Source organism: Nuphar pumila, chromosome 12 (assembly GCF_984573655.1).
Source record: "Nuphar pumila chromosome 12, dmNupPumi1.hap1.1, whole genome shotgun sequence".
Classification (NCBI taxonomy): Eukaryota; Viridiplantae; Streptophyta; class Magnoliopsida; order Nymphaeales; family Nymphaeaceae; genus Nuphar; species Nuphar pumila.
Window position 1 is genome coordinate 1082113 of NC_143260.1, and position 10260 is coordinate 1092372.

The window sequence follows — 10260 nt, forward strand, 5'->3', positions numbered from 1 at the left end:
ATCATGGTAACTTCATAAATCATAAATACACATAACTACTGCTTCAAACGTATAAATCTTTGCTACATCGGACATACAAATCGCTGCTTCAAACGTAAAAATCGTTGTATAAATCGAACCCTTCATAAGTATATATAGTTGTAAATCATAAATCGCTACTGCATTAAATATATAAATTGTTGTTGTTTTAAATGTATAAATCATGAATCGTAAATCACTATTGCTTCAAACGTATAAATCGTTGTTGCATCGAACAAATCGCTACTACATTAAATGTATAAATCATTGTTAAATTAAAACTTACAAATCATTGTAGAAATTTAGCCTTCATAAGTATATATGGTTATAATGTTTGGCTTTCATAAGAACAAATCATGCAAACTGTTTTTCGACGCCCAGAAGGTGGATATGTACAAATCGATTTATTTTAGTATAAAAATAAGTGTTATTTAGCATGAATAGTACAACCAGTTGTAAGATTTAGTATTCAGATTTACAAATTGATTTGTTTACATAAAACTCACTTAAATGATACAAGTTTTGCTAATCCGATAGTGGAGGAGAAACACCTAGAAGGTAGATGCAGCCGATGGTGGCAACGATGCTCTGAAATCGCTCCGACGACAACAGACGACAAAAAAGGGTGTTCCGACGACAACAAACGACGACAAAGGGGTGCTCCGGCGGCAACAAATGATGACAAAGGGTGCTCCCATGGTAGTAGACGACGTCAAAGGCTGTGTCGTCAAAGGAAACTTCTGTTACAGCAGATGGTGCGTTGTCAAAGGGTGATCCGAAACTATAAGAGATAACCCTTTCTGGTGAGAGGACATTTTTGTCCTTTACTCAAAACATCATCTTATGACGCTAATGGCGGGAAAAAGTACTTAGGTCTTTGCAAACGCACCGGACTCCGATGCTAAGTGATGCCGATACACACGGGAAAATGAGCCCCATATGCTTACATACATGACGCTCATTCATACCAGAGAATAGGCAAGGGGGGAACATATAACCTGCTTCGGACACAAAGTGATGGAGAGAGTGTTAGGAAAACCACGAGCAAGAGACAACAAAAAAGAAACAAAGAACAAGAACGATCAAACAAAACACAAGAAGAACACTGATTTACGTGGAAAAACCTCTCCTCAAATCCGAGAGAGAGTAAAAAACCACGGCCGCCCAGAGAGAAATATTACTACTCTTAACTGACAGTTACAAGTTGGGGAAAGAAAAGCGAGAATATAAACAAGGCAAGGGCGACAACCCTAACCCTAACCCTAACCAAATCGGGTCGGATCCACTGAAAACCGGGTCTCAAACATAAGTCCCAAAAAAAAATCTTCTGGGGGGGGGGGCGCTGCCCCCCTATAACCCCCCGCTAGGGGTGCCCCCCTGGGGATCCGTGCCGGGGGGAGCCCCCGGACCCCCCCTTCCTGCGAGAGCTAAAACAATGAATCAGGCTCCGCAACTCATAAGAAAGCAACAATCCCAAGCACTGCATGTTTCAACCAAAAGGTCATGTGTTGAACCTGAGAACCATATGCCATTTTAGTACAGTCAATTGGCCCGAGATAGCTCTTTAATTATATTTATTGGGTGGCCCAATGGTTGGGCTACGAGACCACAAGCATTTAGCGACCAGGTTTGAAACATAGGCAGATGACGATCCACAGGGCTTCTATATCAGGTCCACTGCCTTCATTCACATGCTTGACTACGGTGCCCCCAGTGATCTCGACTTGGGCTAGCCCAGGCTGTATACGCCCACTTGCTACTTCGCATTTAATGCAAGCTATGCATACCTCTGGGGAATTAAAGGTTTATAACTGCAAAGCAGTTGCAACAATAATTGCAAGTCGCCCAACTCAAATGTAGCTTACCTCTTAAATTGAAGAAGTTGGCTTGACCATAGAACTCGATCCAAGTTGCTCCAAATTGCCTAGTCTTGGAGTGCTTGCCGAGTTGAAGTAAATTTTTTTTTTTGGATTTATATCCCAAAGAAATCACACCAAGCATGAAGACCTAATCGTGCTGACAGAGCCTGCCATACCTACGGTTTTCCTGCCGACGGCATAAAACTCTGAGGTAAGTGCCCTCTGCTTGCTTGTTCAGAGAGGAGATGCCCATGGAAATTGAACCTTAACCACCCATCTAGTGTCCAGGGCCCCACCCCACTACGTCAACCCCCTTGGGGCCATAATTAAATTCTAAAACATAATTAACAGAAGCTTTTGTAAACCTCACAAGTTTGTTTTGTGAGGTTGGTGATCCCATACACATTTTTTTTTTCACACTTTCAAAATTCTGTGAAAAGCTTGGACAACACTCTTTATGTTTCTTGAAGACATCATTTTTGTTGGGTTTTGGGTGTTTGATCATCTTCATGATGGATGGCATCCAATGCGCTTGAACAATTTTCTCTCCAAATGTCCTTGCACCTACTCCTTGTTCAGTTCACTGTATGCTTGAGTTCAGTCAAAGAATTGAACAATCAAAGGGTACAATATGAACAAAAATGTATGTAAATTCAAAAGCTAAATAATTGTAACACTACCAAGTCCCAAAAGACCGGACCGAGCGTGCAAACTCACTCTCTTTTGCATAGGGCTGTCAACAGATCCAGTATGTATCGGGTACCTGACCGATCCAAACCCAATTTTTTGACTATGGGCATAGAAAGTACCAACCCCATTAACATTCAGGTCGACCTGAACCCAACCCAAGCAATATGCAGGCCAAGTTTGAATCATGATTTTGGCCGGGTTCCTGACTTGATCCAGTTTTTTTTGCCGGGTACCCGACTCAACCCAAGTATTATATATATAGTTTTAATTAAAAATAAAATTTTAACAGGGCTTCAAGTTTGGGATTCTGTTTTTATTTTTATGACTCGATTAAACCCGAACACCGACTAGGATACGGTTATATTTTCTCAAAAAAAAAAAAAAAAACTAAGATCCGGTTATTAGTTATATAGGCGGATCTGAGTAAAACCCTGACCCGACCTAATGATAGCCCTACTTCTGCGGGACAACAGCAGTTGAGGAGGGTCACTGTATCTGTTGGTGTGACCACGGCAGAGTGAAAGATGTAGTGTGAAATGTGACACCCTTTAGTTTAGCCAATGAGGGAGCGAGGCACGAGGAGCCATTGAATGTCTTGGCGAAGCGCGCCAGAGGGAATGGGGCCGTCCTCCTCGTTTACTGCGTTTGCTCCCACAACATGCCTCCGCTCATCTTTTTCAACCCATCTTTATTACCAACAATTACAAAAAAGAAAAAAAAAAACCTCCATCTCTTCTCCTTCCCTCTTTAAATATCCCACCCAAACTCCTCTTCCTCATCCCTTCCCACCTCTCTCTCTCTCTCTCTCTGCAGCCCGATGGCAAAGGTTGTTGGTCTCATCTTCCTGATGCTTCTCCTATTCTGCATTGTGGGGTCTCAGGTGAGTTTCTGTTTTGTGATATAGTTTTAAGATCTAAGAGTGTGCCTTGGCATTTTGATTTTTTTTTAATGTGGTGGTGATATTTAAGATATTTTTTAAGCAGTTTGTGGCTGCGTTGGGAGAGCGGGACCTACTCAATGTGCAATTTCAAAAGGTATCTTTTTCTTCTAAACCTTGCTACTTAGGTAACCCTTCTTTTGTTCTTGACTTGCTCACTGGTTCTTTTCTTCATTTATTCTTTTGTTATATTTAATATCAACTGGCTTCAATAATGATTGCTGTCTTATTGTTTACTTGTTAGGGGAGATATGGTCCTGGAAGCTTGAGGAGCTATCGTAAGCTCTCTCTCTCTCTCCACACAATGCAACTCTATAACTGTATAAATATTGCCTAGCATATGCTTCATCAAGATTTTTTGGTGGTTTTAACACCTCCAACACGATCGTTACTGCAAGTCTGGAACTGACCTCCCCTTGCCATTGGCTTTAATTCCTTAAACCCTCCCCCATCTTTGAGTATATGTCGCAGTGACATGACACATTCTTACATGATAGATTTTCACACAAGTTAAATTCACAACCTGAAAACTAACATGAGAAAGTTAATGCTCAAGAATACGGGGACAAAACTTTCACAGTGATAAAAACAAACATGCCCTATCTTTCTTTTGTCAAACATATGTAATGAATAAGCCTTGGCAACTATTTGCTGCAACTTGTAAAACTAAAAACTGAGTTCTCCATCTAATAACTTCTAATTTTAGTTTTGAAAATGATGGCCTAGGGAAGACTGAAGTGTATGTAATGCTTTTTTAGCTCATACACTCTTGATTTTATTTTCATGATTATTTAAAAGTGGGCTAAGAGAGTAGTTCTTAGGTCCAGGCTCTGTTTGGGAGCCTTGACTTGGAGGTGTGTTGCGGGTTTCCCAGTTTTCTCATTGTTTAGGAGACTGTTTGGGAGCCGTGTTGTTGCCAAAAGTGCGATTGGAATGGAGTGGGTAGCCTCAATACCACATTTCAACACCATTTACAAGCGGATGTTTTTGGCAACCCCATCCTTGACACCACATTTTGGCAACACATGAAAAATAGCCTTTCAATCTCGATGTAAGGCTTCCAATCAGATGATTGAAACTTGTAACGGAATCTTTTTTCATCTTGAAACTTTATTGGGGTACCCCAAAACTGTTCCAAGTAGAAAAGACTGCTTGACGAGATGATCAAGGTGTTAGTCCTTAGATGCTCAAATGCAGAATTGCATAGCGGTGAAGAATACGCTCGAAATTGTCAGGGAGGTCCACACTCTCTATCTTTCTTACAATTTGAACGTTTTTCTTGTAACTGGTTTGAATATCTATATATTTTTTTGTACCTTTTCACTGCATTTATAAACTTGCAAGGAGTTCAAGTTTTGAAACACATTTTGGGAGAAATCCCTTCGTCCCTAAAAAACAGTATCTTTGTATTTGAACATTGTGACCATCGAAATAGATCACAATGGCCATATAACCATGAATAACTGCCAAGTAGCAACCTAGAGATACTTTTCTGCAGTTAGCATGTTAGCATAGACTCGGATTAGCTCGTTTCTCGAAGTGGTCAAAAGTAACTTGAGAAACTGAGTCAAATGTCACGGCTTGGCCGAATCATGTCAAAACCACTTGCCTCTGTAATGTGGACCCACCGAATCTGGGTCAGATTCAGCTCGTCGGAAGTCTTTTGAAAAATGGTTCGGAAACGTGGGAAAGTAGCCATCATTCCAAGGATTTTTCCCTCGGACTTCAGTGATTAGCTAATAAAAATAAAAAAAGTAGGAATCTACCTGGTCTTATGCTCGCTTTGTTGGGTCTCTTTGCTTCTGCAATTAATAAGCTTTTGAATTTTGTTGGTTGCAGAGTGCCCCAATGCATGCATAAGGAGGTGCTCCAAGACACAGTATCACAAGGCTTGCATGTTCTTCTGCCAAAAATGCTGTAGGAAGTGTCTCTGCGTCCCACCTGGCTACTATGGCAACAAGCAGACGTGTGCATGCTATAACAATTGGAAGACCAAGAGGGGTGGCCCCAAATGCCCTTGAACAACTTAATGCACCTCTTACCTTCACCTCTCCACTCTTGCCGTGGTGGTCTATTATGAGCCTAGTTAGGCCTTGCCCTATTTTTATGTACGCTATTACTATCGTGTATGGATTGCGATCCATCTCTATCCCTATCTAGACGTGCTAATTTGAGTACAATATAGCCAGTTTGGCAATTAGAAACTCGGGAGTGTAAGCTTAATGCTTTTAGATTTAGCTTAATTTGACTTCACTCTTTCGTTTCTTTATGTCTCTAAAGTATTTTAAACTGAAGAAGCCAGGTTTGTTGATTAGAACTTTATTGATTGTATTGATGCATCATTCACGGTTAGCTTGAAGTTAATCAAATTCTTTACAGTTGTTTCCCAGACCACTTGATGGAATGTTTGCTCCAACGACGGCGTTCTGAGTTTCTGTTTAACCCACCATTGGAGTTCCCAGTTCATTTGCAGATGTGGAACCCTTTTCTTCCCACCAATCAGCACCACACATTCGCTATACAACTCATAACATTGGGTTTTGAACTTGCAACGTCCCAATACAAGGTGACTTTCATTAACTGCTCTTACCAAACAAGTGGAGCCCCCGTTGGTAATCATCACCACACATTCGCTACCATGGAACAGGCAAAAAGTGTGTGACGAATGGTTTCCTCATTCCTCCCACACAGGTGGCATCTGTTTGGTATTAGAATACCAAACCTTTGAATCCTTTCTCGTGTCAGCAGCCTTTGCGTACATCCCAGGAATACAGTCCATGATGCTCTAGGGACATGGTTTCTAGTCCCGATGTGTCTGCGCCAGTCCTCTTTTGGAAGGGCCTGTGCCGTTCCGTAAGAAGTTAAAACCTCCTCTGTGGAAAAAGTTGCCGTTTTCAACTCTGGAACCCTCTTTTCCGCAGATGGTGTTCCGGAGTGTTTGATTCTGTTTCCGTGGAAGGTGTCGCTGCTTCCTCTTCTGTGACTTGCAAACTTATCTTAATTGAATGTTGGGCTGGTCTGTCTTCCTTATTTAGGTGGCCCAATTTCTTGTACAGGGTCAAATATGAGGTTTGATTTATGAAGGTGTATTTTTTGTTCATGTTTTAATTAGGTATTTGTACCATTAGTATAGGGAATAAAGAGAATGGGATTCCTCCACATGTTTAAGAGAGAGAGAGAGAGATCACTCTTTCAAAAAAAAAAAGAACTCTTTCAAAATATCGTTAAGAAAGTACAAAAATGATATTCTTGTATTAAATGAGTGTGGATCTTTAAGTATTTGAGAGCCTGAGGAAAAAAAACATTATAACTCAGATTCCGTCATGGTTTTTTTTTTCTCTGCCTTTGAAGAGGGCTTTCTATGTAAAATTAGTGTGTTCTTGCTATGTCTTGACATTGTATTTCTCTTTTGTTATTAAATTTTTTGAATTGCATATTTGTTATGGTGGGCATGAATGTATAGCTGAATGGTTAAGGTTACACCATCATAAACGAAAGGGTCTCTGGTTCGAATCCCACAAGGGTTATCCCCAGTTTGCCTATCAAAAACATAAAAATGCAAGCTTTGCTCTCAGGGAGGCATTTCACTCATTAACTATCTGATGTTATAGCAGTTAGATGCCTCCAACATATCCAACAATTAGGATGGACATGCACTTTGTATCTGTGTAGATGGTATCAGCATGAGTTAAGAGTTGAGCCATCTTTAAAAATCGAGCAGGAAACAAGAAATGTATAAAAAACTAAGGTCACCTTGAGCTTCAACTAGGGTCACATTGGTTCTTCTTTGTGCTATCAAGTTGAAATATTTTTTTGCATTACTTGTCTACTTGTGATAAGGGTTCTTTATCCAGAAATGAAGTAAACCGAAGCTTAAGTTCCCTGAACCACTGACCATGTGAATGCATTGTTGGCATCTGCAAAATATTACTGCATTATGCGTGTGTTCGCCTACTGTCACCCATCTTAAGGAAGGATTCTAGTTACGATACTAGCATAATAATACTATAGCTGATCAATACGTAATCATGGTTCTTCTATAGCACGAAACCTTGACAATAATGTTGAAGAGATTAACTTATTTCCCGGAGATGCTCGTGCTAAATAATAAAAGCAAAAGCCAAGGATATCATTTATACTTACATAAGGCAACATAATTGACAATATTTGGTTGGATACTATTCTTCCACGTAGGCGAAAATAAAGGAAGTGAAAGATAAGAAGCCAAAGCAGAGCTGAAATATATAAAAAAAAGTTTGCTTAGTATCCCTTTTTTTCTCTCCCTCCTCCTTTAGGTGAGGATATGATGAATATGCCAACAAGTTCATACCAATTAATGAAAGAACAACTAAAAGCCTATAAAATTTATCTGTAGTGGACGTGTTTGATGCCATTGGGTGCCCACAACGTTCACTATTCTTGGACTTTAGCTATGACAGTAGATATCATGAATCCATCATAGCTATGCCAAAGATTTGTTGGGGTCCTCCTATTGCAATAAAAAAAGGTGTATATATAGGTGCATCATGAACTTCCATTACTTTGAGCACAATAGGCCTATTGCTGCATGGTCCCAACTTATAATCATTCCTTTCGTTTTAGCTAAATAAACAATTTAAAAGTAGCTTCTTGGCCATCAAATCATGTTCTTTTTTGTCCTCCAATCAATTCAGTTTGCCCACGCTTACGAAAGACTTTGAACTTGTCTCGACTATGTCGATGAGGGACTAACAATATTCACCTAGTGACTACAAGTTTTTTCTTTAAAGAAAAGCAGTGAATTTTATTGCTTGGTGACTAGGAGTTGGGAAAGCTGAAATGACATGAGACATAAAAAATGCACTATTTTTTAAAATTCCTAGACATAAAAAATTTATTGGGAGGAATAAGCACTGCTGTTGTTAGATAGTCCTTGTTTCATGGAGAAGTACAAAAACTGTTCAATGAAGAAACTTAATTAGAGGACCCTTTTTTTATTTCTTCCATCTTGCCAACTTGTTCTGCATAGTTGTATAATAGAATCATGCACGTTAAGGCTATTGCAAGTAGGTAACCGAATGTGCAGTTTCAATTGCAATGTTTCTGTCTACTCATTAGTTGGATATATTACGGTAGAGTTAAAGCCAACATTGTCTTTCTGCCAACTGCAACAATGGCAGATTTCTTTGGTAAGCTAAAAAAGAAAAAACCAAAAAAAGTAGAAGAAACTCCCAATAAAAGGAAAACTATCTCACTTACTGTTGTAGGTCTCGCTCTCTCTCTCAGCGTCTTTTGTGTGCTGTAAATATTGGTAAAGAGGCAAGATCATACACAATCACATAGAATAACACGTTTTTACGTCGGCTTAAGGTGCCTACATCCACGGTGGAAGAACTTTCTTCTTCCTTCTATTTCTTTTTCTTTCTCTCACTCACACGTTTTTTATAAGACATGAACATCCTAATATACATCAGAGTCTTTACATCTTTATGAGACTCGTGTTAAGGAAGTTAAACAAGGTCACCAACATTTACAAGATCGAGGTATGTAAGGATTTCCATAAGAGAATTTACTCTCACATGGTAAGCTGAATTTTCTTTCTATTTTGTTTCCTCATTATTTTGCCTTGCTAAGCTGAACGTTCCACCTTGACGAGGTTTCCTTTCTTCACGGTTACCTTCTTCAATATTTTTATTCAGCATCACATTACCTTCTTAAGGTTTTTATTCAGCATCACATTGTCTCTTGGAGATTGGGCTTGTCCTTGTCAACACTTATCTTAACATGCCCCTTGAAGGAGATTGAGTTTATCTTTCAACATAGAGAATCCTGGCCCTGCAATGACTTTAGTAAAAATTTCTGCAAGCTGATCTTCAAAAAGAATAAACTTCACATTGATTTCTTGTTTTGCAACTTTTTCTTGAACAAAGTAGTAATCAATTTCAATGTGTTTTGTTGTGGCATGAAAAACATGATTAACAACAATTTAGTTACCACATAGATTGTCATACCACATTCGAGAACAATAACAACAACAACAACAACAACAACAACTACAACTACGCCTTCATCCCAAAACAATTAGGGTCGGCGATATGAACCAACAAAGAAAATCATTCTGGGTCTTCCACATGAATCCTTCTCCTCCATTCATTTCTATCTAATGCCATGTCCTCGGTGAGGTTCAAAGCATTCATATCCATTCCTATCACCTCCATCCATGTCTTCCTAGGCCTACCCCAACCTCTTTTAACTAATATATTTTCACATTTCTCCATCCTTCTAACTGGAGCATCATTAGGCCTTCGTCGAATATGTCCAAACCACCGTAAATGATTCTCTCTCATCTTATTTTCAATGGGTGCAACACCTACCTTCTTACGTATCTCCTCGTTCTGAATCTTATCTTTTATTGTATTTCCACACATCCATCTCAGCATACGCATCTCAGCTACACTCATTTTTTGAATATGAAGTCTCTTGGCAGCCCAACATTCCGTACCATATAGTAAAGCGGGCCTAATAGTCGTCCTATAAAACTTTCCCTCCAACCGCAATGGCATTCTACGATCGCACAACACTCCAGTTGCACTCTTCCATTTCATCCACCCAACCTTTATCCTATGATTTACATCTCCATCAATTTCTCCATACTTTTGAATGATAGATCCCAAATATTTGAAAGAATCATCCACCGGTATTTCTTGCTCACCAAGCTTAACTACACTCCCATCTCTATTTCGTTGCTTACTAAATCGACATTCCATGTATTCTGTC

General features: G+C 39.5%; 1 protein-coding gene across 1 annotated transcript; it reads left to right on the forward strand.

Annotated features, from left to right (window-relative positions):
* The first annotated feature begins 3384 nt into the window (after positions 1-3384).
* On the forward strand, positions 3385-5757 carry LOC149819582 (gibberellin-regulated protein 4-like). The gene is made up of 4 exons (XM_089983434.1): positions 3385-3447; positions 3536-3601; positions 3749-3782; positions 5344-5757. The coding sequence occupies exons 1-4, from the start codon at positions 3385-3387 to the stop codon at positions 5523-5525; spliced, it is 345 nt and encodes a 114-aa protein (XP_089839560.1). The 3' UTR covers positions 5526-5757.
* Positions 5758-10260: the final 4503 nt, after the last annotated feature.